The 17160-nt window shown below is 34.2% G+C and overlaps 2 protein-coding genes and 1 long non-coding RNA gene across 4 annotated transcripts in view; 1 reads left to right on the top strand and 2 right to left on the bottom strand.

Annotated features, from left to right (window-relative positions):
• The window catches only part of LOC147076097 (uncharacterized), an 833775-nt gene that overhangs the window by 103983 nt on the left and 712632 nt on the right, over window positions 1–17160 (top strand). The window lies entirely within an intron of this gene.
• Window positions 7041–11684, bottom strand: LOC147076103 (RNA polymerase-associated protein CTR9 homolog). Its single transcript, XM_085941567.1, has 3 exons — window positions 11380–11684; window positions 9473–9648; window positions 7041–7515 (listed from the first exon to the last, which is right to left on the bottom strand). Exons 1-2 carry the CDS (start codon window positions 11682–11684, stop codon window positions 9627–9629), a joined length of 327 nt encoding a protein of 108 aa, XP_085797693.1. The 3' UTR covers window positions 7041–7515; window positions 9473–9626.
• On the bottom strand, window positions 11883–13775 carry LOC147076104 (uncharacterized). The gene is made up of 3 exons (XR_015069546.1): window positions 13440–13775; window positions 13030–13152; window positions 11883–12120 (listed from the first exon to the last, which is right to left on the bottom strand). It is a non-coding gene; the product is annotated as an uncharacterized LOC147076104 (long non-coding RNA).

Genomic DNA, 17160 nt, shown 5'->3' on the forward strand with positions numbered 1-17160 from the left:
CAAGAGTATTCACAGTAGACACATTTAAATGGTTTTTCACCAGAATGAGTCATTTTGTGTAATTTCATCTTATTTGATGTTATACAAGAGTAATTACATTGATCACATTTGAAAGGCCTTTCACAATGATTCATTTTGTGTATTTTCAAAACACCAGATGTGACACAAGAATAATTGCATTGGTCACATTTATATAACCTTTCACCAGAATGAGTCATTTTGTATATTTTCATTCCACCAGATGTTTTAGATGAGTGGTGCCATTGGTCACACTTAAATGGCCTTACACGAGAGTGATTCATTTTGTGTAGTTTTAAATTTCCAGAATGAATGCTGTAGTAGTCACATTGATTACATTTAAATGTTTTTTTACCAGATTGAGTCATTTTGTTTTGATTCTTGAATTCGGATCGCATGCTTACATAATTGACGGTCTCCGCTATTGATTTTTTATGACACGTTTTGTGAAGCTTCAATTGAGATAGCGAGGCAAAGAAATCAAAACAAAAACTGCACACAAAATTTTCCTTATTAAATGATTTTTTCTCCAACTTTATAACAGCTACTAATAATTCGGGATCTGTGAGGGTAGATTGTATATGCATACGTTTAGCAGTGTGACTGACTATATTAGTAATAGATTCATATACGCCCAATTCTTTTTTAATGTCTTGATAGTCAATCTGTATTTCATCGTATGGCTCTTCTTCTTCTCTCTCTGTCAATCCGAGACTACCGGAATAGGTCACGGCAGTGGTTGCAGAAATCATCTAAAAGAAGGTGAAATATCGCGTTAACATGTAAGCAAACGACTTGGCTGTAGGAGAGAATAATATATAAAAAATCAAACATCTTAATAACACACATAGGAATCTTGACAACCATGGTGGATTAAATTTAAAGGAAAATGGGTACTTATGTTGATCAATATTTTTATTTGAAGTCAATTCGCATGGGCGTCAGTATTTAAGCACTAGACTAGTAGATACTTTTCTTGAGTGGAAGTCACACTATCTTGTTAAATTTATGGAATATAATATGTTATTTTTTATATAATAATAATAAGATTCGATTGGGTGAGGTAATTATTACAATAAGAGTTCCTTCGAAACTTACCTTATCAACATCAGTAGCTCTTGACATTTTTGTCGACTTGTTTATACTCGGAATAATCGGTAAAAGTATTAAATAGTTTCCTTTGACGGTCATTGAAAAATTCCCAATTCGAGTTCCGAAATGAATGCACTCTTCTTTTGGAAATACACTTTTTTCTTTATTACTCTTATCGTCGGTGTCATTTGTTGGTTGCCGCTGAGAATGATAATCATAAGAAATATTACAATATAATTTATTACATAGTACATAACTGTTATCGATTAAAAAAACAAACACTTACATCAGGGAACTCAGAAATAATGGGAACTGAAAAACATAACGGGTAAGGCGATAGCAGGTTACCGACTCGAGTAAGGAAGAATCCGGGTTAAGCTTACACACGTGTCAAGAATACGTTTTATGTCGAATACTGAAAACTGCTCTCGGTTAATGCATTTAGGCTCATTTAATGTTGGTGTATTACACACACTATTGCACATGCATAATGCGTGCTTCATTTTCGAAGGACACTCACACATTCAAAACTCTGCATCAAGATGCGGCGTATTGAATATACCCTATCGGTATTCTACTTGTTATCTGTTCTGTGACTAACATAATAATAATATATCGAGTAGAATCTAAGAAACTAACCTCAAAAGCGTGGTTGGGATCACTAGCATTCTTTTGTTTGTTGTAAGTATTAGATTCTGAGATATTTCCTCGTAATACCATGTCAAACCATAAATTCTTTCATGACCAGATTCTAATTTCGCGTTTTTTTTAGATTATCATTAATAAATTCGTATCCGACGTAACAATAGACTTTTGCCATAGATAAAAGATATTGATAGTATTACCACATTAGAATTATCATAGAAGAGGTTTCGATTATTCGATAAATTAATGTTAACACTAAAACTATCCTATAAAATAGGCACCTTGTAAGTTTAATAGCGAAATCGTTTTAATGAATAAATGAAAACGACATCTACAACCACTGCGTTGATACAAAGCCTTGTCTATCTTTTTGTACAAGCGCAATTAGTAGTGGTCCCACTGTTCAGTTGTAAAAATCAGATCGATCACTTGACATATTGATTTGCAAAATCACTTTACCATAAACCTTTTTTCGTTTAGTGTATTCTATAATATTGTAGAGTAAATAAATAATTATTGTCGTTTTGAACTACACTGAAATTTAACCCATCGATGGCTCAGTTCTATAGTGGTACAACTAGGAGTTAGTTGTTTTGAGCAGTGACGTCCCGTGGGGGTAGGCAGATTGAGCGTCGCTTGGGGGCGGCAGTTAGTCAAAGGGCGGAATGAATGATTAGGTATATACACCCGATCCTCTTTTTGCACGAGGGATACGTTCCAAAGAATACCGTGCAAAACAAAACCATGTAAAAAAAGATAAGGTTCCCATACAAAAATGGTATATAGGTTCCATTACCTTAAATCAGCTCATAATACGAAATTCTTGAACTCAAAAATAAATCGAATTTATTTAAGTATTATTTATACATAATATACATAATTTTCGATTTAAAATAAATTTAGCATGAGAAATATATTCATTCAGTGTCGCTACTCGACAGTAAACGAGTTCGTTTACTGTTTTTTTTTTGCTGGTGAAAAGGGACTTACATCGCTGGAAATATTTAATGAAGCTCTCTTATCGAACCCGAAGTGACTGACTAGTGGCGCCATGTATGCACGCATGTATATCTGGGCGGCATCCGGTGACAACATATGTATGCACCAGTGGCGTGTGGTCCATTGCAACGCAATTTTATGATAAATATGTACATACGTAAGTACGTATTTGTATTCTTTTAAGTTTTTAATATAAATAAAAAATAATCGCTTCTTTTTTTAAACCGTGTTATTTCGAAACCGTGCAAAAAGAGGATCGAGTGTATAGCAATAGGTAAGTACCTAAACTTAGTAACGGAAATATCTTTCCATTAAAAAATTCACCTCACTGGTTGGAAACAAAATGTATTAATTAACATGAAAAGTTTATGTTTGTATGTATCCAGTTAATGTATGTATTTTTTGTCGGATTCACGATGTCTAGTTTACGTCCGTTGTCATTAGACGTCATGATCTTGATGGCCAGCAATTAAACGGGCAGATTTGCAAATTATAGGTAGGTACATATTTACCTAATTAATTTATCCAAATATTTTTGCCAGCCACTCACGAGTTTTCAAAGCTGTCAGGTGTATTTTTGAATGTATGTATCTGAAACCGTGGACTCGCAATATTGTCTATTGAAGTAGAGATGGCGTTTTTGTAATGTATCCATACAACACATTTCTTAGATATTGGAGTCATGAAAGGATGATAAAAAATACTGTATAGAAAATGGGGTGGCATTTTGTCTAGGGACGTCACTGGTTTTGAGTGATGGCTCAGTTCTTTATTAGACGGTCCTGTACTGGCTGACCATAGTCGAACACAACCGAACCTCAAAAGGTTCAGTTTTATGTTGTCAGACTATAGTTCATAGATTGTTCTTCTTATTTACATTAATGCAGTACATTATATTACTATAGATATTGTCATAATTCTCAATCTAAATAAACAATACTGGTCTAATTTATAATGGATTTAAGTTTTGTAATATTCCATTTGAGTAGTTTTTTGCAACCTGGGTTTCGCCATTTGGCATCTTCAGGCATTATCTGCAGTCACCAAAAGATATATACACACTGACAATGAATACAATGAATTCTAACTTATATAATAAACTAACACAGTAAAGTAGGTACAAACTTTATCAACCAACTATTGAGTCAAGGATAACATGTAACCCACCCCAACATCCACATCTACCATCATAATCATTCCACCAATCAATTACAGTCATCTATGAAAAGCGCAAATATTATATTTCGTACAATTCCGAAGTGTTTGAATTAACAAAATTAATATACTTAATATAGGTAGGTAGCAATGATACAATGACAATGGAACGTACCTGTGAATCGTTATTGAACATTGATGAATCCGAGCATTCACCAAACTCTTGGAAGGTTTGTGGTCGAAGAGCATCTTCATTATGAGCCAGAGATACGTCATGCATACACTTGTGATTGATCAGAATCTTTTTTGAAGAGAAAAATGCATAACATACATCGCATACAAAATTGTTGTGATAAAAGGAAGCTCTTGTCAATTTTAAACATATTTCTTTTTCGGAAGCATTCACTATTTCCTGCTTAATGTCATGTTCGTGTATTGTAATTGCATCGTACGGCATTGCGGCTTGCATATCAGGAAAGTCGTGTGATCCGTGCTAAAAAAAATGAAGAGAATGCTCCTTCAATCATTTTCTTATGAATATTGTGGATATAAATTCTCCATTATTACTTTTAAAATATTAAACTATGACTGTAAATAGGTATATTGTTGAAATTTCCTGCAATATTGTGTACCTACCTGATTTACTGTTTCACGGTCGAAATACGAGCAGCCAGGCTGCGGGACTTCGTATTTGTTTTGGCGTATTGTTTCGTCAACAAACTCGTTGAAGTCAATTTCCTGAAAATTAGTACCCGACTTTATAATATGCAGGTCTTTCAAGGTGTCTGATAAACAATATAGCATTATGTTTTAAAACATAATAAATCAGTTATTTAATAAGGGTGCATCCTACCACTAGCATTGGTAAAATAAGGCAGAAAAGTGAGAGACGGACCCCCACCTAACTGTTCCAGATAGATTTTTGCATCCTTTCGATCGCCATTAAAGAAATATTATCTGGACCTGCCAAGGATTTCGGGTATAGTCTAGAAACCATAATTTCATAGCTGACTAATCCAAAGAACCAATGAGCCACCTAGAGTATTTTTTTTTTTGTTAAATGGGTATAAGTACCTACCAATGGGTATTTTCTTTACTTATCGACCGCTAAATGATAAAGTGATTCATTTTATCAAACTTAGGTTAGGTTTGTATCAAAGTATTAGCACAAGTTGGTTGTGATTGATGCAATAAGTGCTATATGTGCTGACGGCCTATAACGTTTGGATCACAGGTTCGAATTTTTGTGAGTCTGGCAAATACTTAAATGTTTTTCATTTTGTGTTTGAGTCAGAGTTTGGACCTAATAATTTGAGCAAGTTGCTAACTTCCCTTAATTGTAAAAATAGTAAATAGTAAAATAGTAATACTCTGTGAAGGTCCATAAAAAGGAGGATCTGACACGGTCAGTAGTCTTTCATTGTATGCTATTACGAACATGGTTTAAGTCGGACTTTTTCGGAACATTTTACAAATTCTCTTGGAGCCCCGGGGTATTCACGGCCCGATTGGGAATCACTGCTATAATGCCTATGTAATTCTGCTCTCTATTTGCAATGACAACGTGTTTGCAGCCCCATTTAGGAACTTCTAGGTACGGTAAGATGTGCGTTGCCATATGTTTTTTAGGTTAGATACAAATAAAAGCTGATTTTATACCTAATGATAATGAGACACGCAAGGCGTCACAGATTAGCGGAGTGGTGTCTTATTTTGACGTTTTATAATGCGTTTTTTGGTTTAATTTTGAACCCAGTACATTTCTGTATCGGTAGTAAATCTATCAATGCGATGCTCTGTGTTCACGAATAAAATATTTTATAAAATTTGAGTTCGTTGCAACACTAAGCTTTGACTAACACTAATAAAACTTGTCGTCAATAATATTTAATCGACACCACTGAACATGTAGGCATGACAAGTATTTTGGCTTTCACAGCACGGATTAATAAAAGTGAACTAAAATGATAGGTTATGGAAAACTAACCTCGATCTTGATGTCAGGATCATCGGCTGTCTCTTGCTTTATACAAATTTTGACATTCGGGGTATTTGGATGCAATAATGGCACGTCACACCCTTTGTGCTCGTCCGCATGAGCATCGAATTCACCCGGTTCACGTTTTACATTCATTTTATACATTATTTAAAGCAAGACTCCTCTGCGGAACGGCGTGGCAAAATAATATTATTAGGTAGTTTGACAGCTGAGTCGACAGGAATAGATATTCGAGACCATAAACAAAATTAGGAGCCTTTATTGCGTTTTGTTTGTTCTTGTCTACATCGTATTATAATGCCGGCGAATGTGGGAAACCCATGGATACTACTATAATTTAATAAGAAACCAAGAAGTAATCATATACCTACCTATGCTTAACGTGTGGAGATTTCGATGGGTGATGATTTAGATTAGCCCCTTATAAAAACCCAAATGCGAAAAACAACGGCCGGTGAGCGATTGGCAATAACATTGCTTTCCAAATCCTGAACTATTTTGACCCAAACAGCATTTATTTTAACCCATTGTTTTCATAACAAAAACGATGCATGAGTGCGAGTGGGAAAGTATTCGGCACCCTTATAATCACTGCGACACGCGCTAGAGTAAGATAAAAGGTCTACATATGTTTGAGTTAGTTTCCAAAAGTATCGCCGACAAATTGTGGTAAATCGCTTCACGTAGCGTCGTAGCTCGTGTTGCTAAATTGCTATTTTTTGTGTTAAACATAGTCATTGGTAAATATTTTTAGTTATTTAAGCAGGAAAGATGGTTTTATGTGTTGTATTAAAATATGGTAGCCGTACTGATAAGCAAAAAGATGGTATTACGCTTCATAGGTAAGTTGATACATGTTCGTGATAATTTATTTGTATATTATTATAGAAAATTATATTTTAATTCTGAGCGTCTAGTGCGAGCACTACCGAAATGGTCTATGGTCTCGAACATTTGTAGACGAATGCGTTCGCTCACCCACAAACCAAACGCATGGCACGCAGCTTCATTTAGCAATGCAACGGGTGGCGTCTAGATGTATCTATAGTCTATGAATATTATGCTCTCTGCGAATATAATAATATTTTATAACAGCTGAGCAAAGGAAAGGGTGAAAAAATGAAATTCAACATTTATCATAAAACATCAATTATTTATTAAAATACTTTAAACTACCTTTCTATTAACAATCATCAATCCAAGAGGTACTTAACTGGGTGGTCGACTTAAACTTAAAAATGTAAGGAGGTGTAACGTGTAATTTCTTTGCTTGGTCTAAATATATTACAATAAATCATCAATGTTATAAAGGAAAAATCATGAAATTTATGATACAAAAATTAATCAATTTTCTGTGGGTAGGTAGTTACATAGGTAAGTATTGAAAGTAATAAACTTCTGTGACCAATCAAAACGTGGGCGGACATTCTTCTCAGGATGAGCATCATGGTGTAGAGTAGAGAGCCGTTACAAGGCCCAACTCGTCTGGCTCGTAGCAAAGCTATATTGGCTTCCTGGAGTCGATTCGCATACGACACAGCTCGGGCCATGTAAATCAAATCATCCACATTATGGTGAGCGTGGAATTTGTTCAAACAATTCTCATACTGCAAACAAAAAAGCATTGATAAGATTAAGCAAACGTGTACAGAAATAAACAGAATATTAACGTATACTACGTAGTCAACGATTTATTGTTTTTACATTTCATTGCTTGTTTGACCATTAGATGGGTGAGCAGCACATTGCATAGAAAGCCTTGGGGCATAGATAGCAGTGGTGAAGGGTGGAGGTAGGCTGTTAAGAACTGCCATAAATAGTGCACATTAAACTTTGTCAGTCATGCATATTTTTTTCATTGAAATAAGACAACTTACAGATGGTGTTGGGTTAGTTTTTAAAATTCAATTAAACCCTGCGAAAACAAGTCTTTTACAGATTAACATCCACATAGACTTTTTTGGAATACACTTTTTTTATCCCAAATTGCTCCATGAGATTTAGTCGATCACCCTTGTCATATAGATACACATATTTCGGACCATGAATTGGATCTACAATATGGCTGCTGCTCGCTATAAAGACGTGCTTGGTGAATTGTGTGAATCTCTAAACTGTTTTACAAGTTTCACAATGCAGATAATAAACACCTCTTCTCTGAAGTGTATATTGATCTATCTAGTATCAACGATGAAACAAAGACAGATGACAAAATGACTAAGATGGTTATACATAATTATTATATCTTTAAAAATGAAAGTTTATGTCTTGTATATTAATAAAAAATGGGATGATATAACTGCAAATCAGACTGCTCTAATTAAATCCAAGCTTCGATGTCATCTGGGAATTGATCAGTGACTTTCTTGAGATGTGCACGAGCTACATCTCGTTAAGATTGAAAGGTAGATTTAGCGTATAGTGATCCAAGAATTTTTATTATCTCGTAGTTCTTTGGTTGAGCCTTTATGACATTTTTGAAACATTGGGAGGTCCAGTGAAGGAATAATTGTTGAATACAATAAAACAACTTAATATATTTATACATTGGCTTTGCATGAATTATTTAAATTCGCCCACCATACAGTATTAACAATAATAATTACAACATTATAATAATATAGACTAGAACATAAATTTCACTCCTCATACTTGATAAAAAAATAAGAAAAAACTCGGCAATAAAGTTGGATGGCAAAATTAAAAAGTGGTCACGATCCTCAGCCATGAGTGAACGACCAAGAAGAAGGATGTATGTGGCAGTAAAGAATTATGGACCGAGAAAAATGGAGGAAGCTAAGGGAGGCCTTCATCCAACTGTAGATCGACCCCGGCTGATGATGATGACTTGATAAAAAGCTTAGTGCCCATACGCACTTGCGGCAGGCCGCATCGCGGCTAGCCGCATATCGTTTTTTGTATGCCGGCTAGCCGCAGCGGCCTGCCACAAGTGCGTATGGGTGAACAAAACAATTATTGTAAAGCAATTTTCTTAAGTGGTGAATACCAGGTCATATTCTATTATATACAAATTTTGATTCATAGATAGCATAAGGATCTCTTCGAATTTTCGTACTGACATACTAGTAGGTACTTTTTAATAGTTTAAATTAAATTATAGATTCTTCAAGATGTTACACAAGATTTAACAATGAAACATTCATCAATCTTCCATACATAACTCGAAACAGGTTCAGAAACAAACCTAATTGATAAAAATGTTAGAACATGACATGGGAATCAACCCTAGATTTATCGCATGCCAGCTGAGTCAGCTTGAGAAGATCCAAGATTTTTCGAATGGGTATTTTACTGAGGCTGTTCCAAGTTAAATATTTTCAATGAAGACTGTTACATTCTTAAATCACGTGTATTATTTAGGAATATCAACTGTTAAGCTGTGGACCCAATAGGTTGAGCAAACGATCAATTATATTTCTTGTAAAAAATATCTGTTATGAGACCTCTTCATGAGGCAGCCGAGATCCACATCGGATTGTAGGGCCAGTAAAAAATATATTTTTAACTGTACGCCTATACAAATATGATATAAAATATACATACATTCTCTGAATCCCCTCGATAAAATGATATACATCTGTTCGAGGCCAAAGTGCGGCAGGACAAATGCAGAAAGTGCAAACTGCGTAGCCTGGTCGCGGTTTCTCGTGCAAGTTAGTAACAGTTCTCCGCACACAACCCCCGATTCTCTGTGTTGTTATTGGACTTGGATTGTAACCCTGAAAACAAATTACAAGACAACTGAATGAACTGAACTGAGAAAAATTTTCACCCTGCTGAATTAAGCGGATAGACAAGGTTCTTGAATTACTATTATGATTACTAGATAGATGGAGCAATGAGATCTTTTTAAAATTTATGTAGAAAGGATTTTATTCTTTTCGTCATAAATTTCATTTCATACTCATGTGATATATGAAATTTATATCATAATATTTACATTAAGTATGTAATTTTATTAATCAGACATAATTATAGGTTCATATAATTTCTTCATGTTTTCTTTACAGACTTAACGGCCCACATGCTCAGCATAGGTAAAAATGGAGCTTTTATGGTATTCTTTTTCTTTTTTCTTTCGACAATGTCCGATCCTAATAGGATCATATGGGCCTCCACAGAGTAGAGGTTTGTATTGACAGATTTTGTTTTTAGGAGAAATGGATGTCAGCCATTTGCTCAACCTATTAGGTATATTCGGAGCATAATCCTGGACATTCCTTAAACGTTTTAGATAATCTATTTATATAATTTTGAAGCCTTATTATCCTTTATATTTATTTTAAACATTTGATGACTGCATAAAGTATTTTTATTACATAAAATAGTATTTTTTTAAACTTTTCGCTCTAATGTTTTAGAATATAGTCATATTTCGGTACATCCATGTGCAGTGGTATTAATATTTTTTAGATTCATTATTTTTTAAACGCATTTACAAAACCATTAGTAAAATTAATGTTAACATTATATAGTGACATATTTACGATAAAAAATTATATTTAATAATCTTTGTGATCCCAAATTTAACAAAAATTAGGCATTTTATTATTAAAAAATTGGCACGATTAACACATTTGAAGATAATTCTAAAGATACTAATTATAAGCTATGTCTTTGACCATTCAAATGTGATAAACATTCTACGAATAATGTTTGCTTTATAATAATTATTGACCTAAGAATAAGGTACTATTTTTTGAAATACGCCATATTTATTGGCATTTCCCAGTGGTTAAGCTACAATATACGGCCGTAGCTATAAATTGACAAATGATAAATGAAGTAGGGAGTAAGATCATGGTAATGCCCGTGTTTGAACATGTACCGATTTAAAAAAATATTTTTTTCGGTTAGGTTAGATTATGGTTATGGCTACGGTCGTATGTTGTGGCTTAGCCACTGGGAAATGCCAATAGAAATGGCGTATTTCAAAATAATACTACCTTATTCTTAGGTCAATAATTATTATAAAGCAAACATTATTCGTAGAATGTTTATCAGTTGTGTAATTCATGCGCACTAGAAATCGTATCTGTGGATGATCAGGGTTAAATTATTGTTACACTATAATGGTTTTTCATTGGAAAAAATACTTTAAATATAAAATATTTTTTTTATGAGAAATGGATGTTTAGCCACTTGCATTACCAATTGGATCCAGAGTCATGAGTCATGACTATTTAGAATTTGAATATAAGATTGATAATGCAAAATTGCACTTGGCACATGGCATTCATCCGTAAATCAACAAAACTTAAAAAAACATGAGAATTAATGGATCTTTGATGAAATATGCAAACTCAATTTAGAAAAATTCTAGATATTCATTTTAACTGAATATTCAAACTATTATATTGAACTCTTTTAAATGAGAGATGAGTATATTCTCATTTCACAGATTGACGTTTGCTGTGAAAAATATTTAAAACAATGTAAGTATCCCAAACCTTGCTTTATCCTGATTATTTAGCTTCATAAAGCAATGGCCCATGCCGAAACGGAGACGGAGAACAGCCAGGCGGTTGGGGTTGGTTCTCAGAGTTTCCCTGTAGAAGCCGAGAGCGCTGCGGTAGTCTTTTATATTGAAAGCGATGCACACTTTCCAGAACAGCGAGGGGATGTTGTTGGAAGATTGATTCACCACAAAATTGAATTGCGCATCCACCGTCCACCACTTTATCTCCCTCCAACAAGCACAAGTATGCTCGGCCCAAAAGATTCTGCAAAAAAAAAACATACAGATGTACAGCATTTTCGCCGGTAAAGTAAATTCGGCTGTTGTATAATGAAAAATCAGTTGTTTTCATTTTGTTTTTCCAAGTCATGTTGTGAATGGATTGAACTTGTAAATTGTAAAGTTCACTTCATATTATTATATATAAAGAAATTTGAACAAAATTTGACTAGGTTGAATAAAATAGGTAATGAAAGTGGGTAGGTATCGTCTTACATGATCATACATGATGATTTTGTCGGCAGTGGTGTATAGGTTTGTGGCTTTGGTGAACAGATCCCGTTTCATGTTAATATTCTTTTCATGGTTAGCTTCCTGCACGCAGTATGTGGCGAGCATGTCCAGGCACCGCATCTGATCTTTCTCCGAGTTAGAATAATCGATGTTGGCCGCGGTGCGGCCCGCATCCAAGATTTTAATGAAGTCATCAGTTCTTTTTGTTTACGTACGGCACCTGTATAGAATACAAACATTTATATGAGAATACGCAATTTGAAAAATTGAAAGGACCCTCGCAAACGATGCTAATAGAAATCAAGATCCGACAGGTCCCATCCATTCATTCAAATATCATTCTCTCTGGACATAAAAATGTGGATAAATGTGGTTGAAAAATTAACCCTGCCTACATCGCAATAAGGGTTATTGTTGTACATTTCTTTCCGAAACGCTAATATATATATTATATTATATTGTAGCAAGTAGTTAAATATTAACTTTACCCACATTGCAAAAAAAGGATTATTCGAGATTTTTGAAAGATGTCTTTGACCTATTCTGCAAAACTTGCCCACTTTAATATTGTGATTTTGTATGAAACGGTGTATTATCATGGTACTTATATCAATGTATACAAACGAGTAAGTTTTAATACCGGCTCGGTTATTGTAACTTGGTTTCTATGGGGCACTATTTCTTTCAAAAAGTTTTAAACGCCATATGATTAGCAAAGTCTTTTTTCATTGAGGCATGACCATAATAGATTAAATTGGATTAGAAATCATGCATTCTTGCACGCCAATCGAGATATCGGGAAGATTCTACAGGTGTCACTCTTAGCACAGCTATGAAAAACGCCCAATGTTCTGTACACCATGGTATACGCTCGACTATGTGTGTCGAGACGTGGTGGTTGGCGATGGAGAAAAGCAAACACCAGAGAGTAATCATTACCCATAAAAATTGATTAAAAAAGTATTCATTTAGTTATTTAGTAAAATATTAATATACCTACTCAAAAGGGTTCGCCATCCAGATTATAATTGATAGTTTTTTTTTCTACAATAGACTGTTTACCCTAGGAAATTGATGGTGACATTCTAACTTCATTACATTCCATGCGTAAAATCTTATAAGTACTTACTACTTACGCCAACATTGACATTGACCCAGATGATAAGTGGGATCTCTCTAGGCGAAGAATACTGAGTATTTTTTTTCATCTCATGCGGTAGGTAATAATTGTTCAGGATCCAACTTCGATCACCTAAAAACAATTTAGATTAGGCAAACGACATTGGTTACGTCACATGTCATAAAATGAAGTAAAATCACATCACAAAACTTTAGCTAGTTCAATGTAATAATTATAACGAAACTATACATTCAAAACACTACATTATTATAAAATAAGTGATGGTTTATCTTTACACTATTATCAAAAATCAAAATGTTTCGAAGTCGCATGACCAGGCACCAGTAGTACGAGGAACTAAAGAATGACGTCATTACATTTTAAGCTACTATAGTAAAAAATAATTGCGCTGTACTTACCCGTGTTATGGGAATTCACCGTCTTCGAGCTGCATTAGAAAACTTGGGATGCCCCGGGAATTATTGCTTTGCCGTAATCTATTTTCACATTGCTGCAAAATTCATAATATATTATATTTTCTTATAACGAATAATCGTCAACTTAACCCTTTGTCTATTGTACGGTATAACGATACGCTACGGCCTACGCCAATCGATGTATGAAGCTTCTCTAAGTAACATAGAAAAATAATGAATCATTTCAGCGTATAGGCATGTGGGGCTTATAAAATTTATATCAGAAATACGACTTGGAAGTTAAAGGCTTAAAATAGTATACGATCACTTCGTTATAGTTTTTTAGATCTGCTAACACATAAACAGTAAAAAATAATGATTCATATTATAACACAGCATAATAATTATTAATTACCTACTAATGATTTGCTGTATTTTTTGCCTAACAACGATATTATGGGTCAATGAGAAATGGGACCAGTCTCAGGAAATAAAAACTACAATTGAGATCGCAAGGAGCGCCTTTCTCAAAATGAGACGCCTCCTTAGCAATCGAGATCTTAACTTAGGTCTGAGACTGCGTATGGTACGTTGTTATGTGCTCTTAATTCTTTTCTATGGCATGGAAGTATGGACGCTAAACCAAAAGATGTCACGGAGACTTAAAGCTTTCGAGATGTGGCTGTATAGACGCATCCTCAAAATAATTCCTTGGACTGACCGGCGGGGTGGCAAATGTTGAAGTTCTCAATCGAATGGGGAAGGACCGAGAAATTCTACGTAGTATCAAAACCAGGAAACTACAATACCTCGACCACATTATGAGAGGACACATATACAGCATTCACCAACTTGTCATTCAAGGAAAGATCAGTGGGAAGCGTAGCAGAGGACGGCGCCGCATTTCGTGGCTTAAGAACCTCCGTGATTGGTACGAGTGCAGCTCCACCGAACTGTTCCGGGTAGCAGACGACAAAGATAAGATCGCCTTGATGGTGGTCGACCTCCGCTAGGGGATGGCACAATAAGAAGAAGATAGGTACCCATCTCTATAAGGTTTATAGATTTTTAATAACACAGGTTTTCAATACGCCGTAAAAAATCAAATTATATGTGGGTACTTATAATATAAGTATTATTATAATTTAGGTAACTATTCTATTCATACATATACTGCATTCCTAATCGCTGAAAAGCCTCAATTAAAATAAAGACTCAACTCGGTGTTGTCGGCAAGTTAGGTACCTAGGTACCTATATCTCGCTTTAATGCCCTTAATCAATCTAATATTACGTTCAAAGCTGACTGGAAGAACGAAATAATGAGTTTAATAATTCTGTGAAGATAAAAAAACAGGAAGATCGCCTCTCTTCTAATTATAGCAAGGAATCAATCATTTTGAGGCTGCTGTTGAGAGATGTCCCAAGACTACAAAATGTTATAAAGGTTTTCGCAACGCCATTTTTTCATTGTACCTAGTCACCCAAGCATTTTGAACCTATAAGATACCTAGACGAAATAATATAGCTTGCCAGCGATTATTATTAACCAATGCCCATACAGGTCACATTAAGTGAAAAAAATGTATGATAGGTAGGTACCTACCTACCATTTATTAGTAATCGAGTGGCAATAGTCGTGCATGATTATCATTTTTGAGGTTTTTACGCCGAATATTGTATAATATGTAGGTACATATCTATTTCTATGTATTTAATTAATACATATATATGGTGCTTTTATTTATGAATTAATTGGTCATAGCATAGTAGTTGGCCGTTTCAACTTTTGGTTGATAAAATAAGGTGTCAGTCATTATTTTATTACGTCGTCTGTTGATATGTATAGCTTGGTCTCCATTTTCATACAGAAAAACTTGAACCAAAATTATTCCCTGTGATTTTTTAAAAAAAGTTATTGGTGAAGACAAATACAAACACTTCAAAATGATAAACACCAGAAAGGCTGTGAAGACACCCCCAAAAATTATAACTTGTTTCAATATTGTGGAGTTATTTTAAAACATCAGAAAATGAAAAGACCAGAGCAGCATTAAATTTCACTGCCATAAGGTAACAGCTTCTACTATGCAAATATACAATAATATTGATGTACCTACTACCTATGTAGGTATTCAACAGTTTTAAGAACACTAAATGATATAGAAACACAGTCTAATCACGAACCGACAATCATTTACATAATATTATTATCTCGGCAAGATGACATTGAACCATCCACATCTGTTTATTTGATCCACTGTGGTGCAGTTGAAAACTATGTATTCCGTTTAAAAAACCTACTAGAAAATTGAAGAAAAAAATTAAAAACTTTTTTTTGCAATAGTGAAACAACAGTTGTTATTAAAATAGGTACGAGTAGGTAGGTACCTAATTCGGAAAATATTATTCTTTGCAGATGATACATACTAGGAATTATCGATATTAATGGTATTATAATAATTATATAGTACCTATAGCAATTATTATATTTAACACAAAAAATATTACTCCAGTATTGGAAGATAATGACTTGTTTTTGTGTCTGCACTATGTGGTGCCAGATAATATCTCAGATGGTATTTCAAATAAATCCGGCATTCATAAGAGAAACAAGGACGATTCTGAAAGATGGATACAGAGAAATACTAAAACCTGGTTTTTTCAATTATTTTTTTAATGGTTTTTTCATATTAGAAAAAGAAAATTGGGTTCTTATCTTCAAAATTCTAGAAGCTCGTATATTTGTGTATTCCTTCGCTGCAAGGTTCTTTTGTGATTTCACATTATTTTTCGGGTTCTGTAGACCTACTAAATTTAGGTCCCGGACCTGTAGCCCTTTTTGGAAATTCAGCCCTGCTTGTAAAGGTAAATAATTACAAATTTGGAGCACATCTGAAAACCGAACAGCTTATATTATATTGTAGACCTTGTAGGACTAATCGTTAATAAATAACCTAACATATTCTCACGAATCAGTTCTTACAACTTTAAGAACTATATACCTACATGCAATATTATCTCAATAACAAGAAACGGAACGCAATTTTCAAAGAATCCACGAGCCGGAACGGTATCTTTTAGAATTTCACGAACAGGAACGGCGCTCCGGTGCGTTCCGGTCTATTTCGAGCCCTGGCTTGGTTGTATATTATTAATGATGCCAATGTTTAATTTAGACTAGTGGTCCTCAGAAAGTTTTCTTGTGGTCCGCAATTTTTGAGCGTCCAAATGCTAATGCTAAAATTTTAATAAAACCTGTGCAACTGTAAGTATTTGAGCATTGTGTTTTTGTCCTTAAATATATTAATGGTTTTACGTGACGAAATTAACTGCTATCATACGTTATTATATAATATGTTTTCCTTATACGTTAGCGGTGCGTAAAACGTTTCTAATAATTTCAGTAATCCTCAGCTGTAAAAAGGTTTAGAAACACTGATTTCGACCATTTTAAGGGACAAATAAACATTTTAAACATAGTATAGAAGTCTGTCAGAAATTTGAATACCTGAATTGAAAACTATTTCAGTCAAACAAATAATTTAGATGGACTAAAATACCTTGTTCAGCAAGAAAAGAAAAAATACCTACGCCAGAAAGGAAAAGGAATCTGACAAAATTACTGAAAAATATGTGTTTACAATAGACAATGCGTTTTGATATATCCAAAATCTAATGTGTCCAGCGCATAATTTAAAACAAAACTTGCCATTCATAATTTT

Source organism: Rhyacophila brunnea, unplaced genomic scaffold (genome assembly GCF_057557595.1).
Source record: "Rhyacophila brunnea isolate RB1 unplaced genomic scaffold, BYU_Rbru_1.0 scaffold_13, whole genome shotgun sequence".
NCBI classification, from domain to species: Eukaryota; Metazoa; Arthropoda; class Insecta; order Trichoptera; family Rhyacophilidae; genus Rhyacophila; species Rhyacophila brunnea.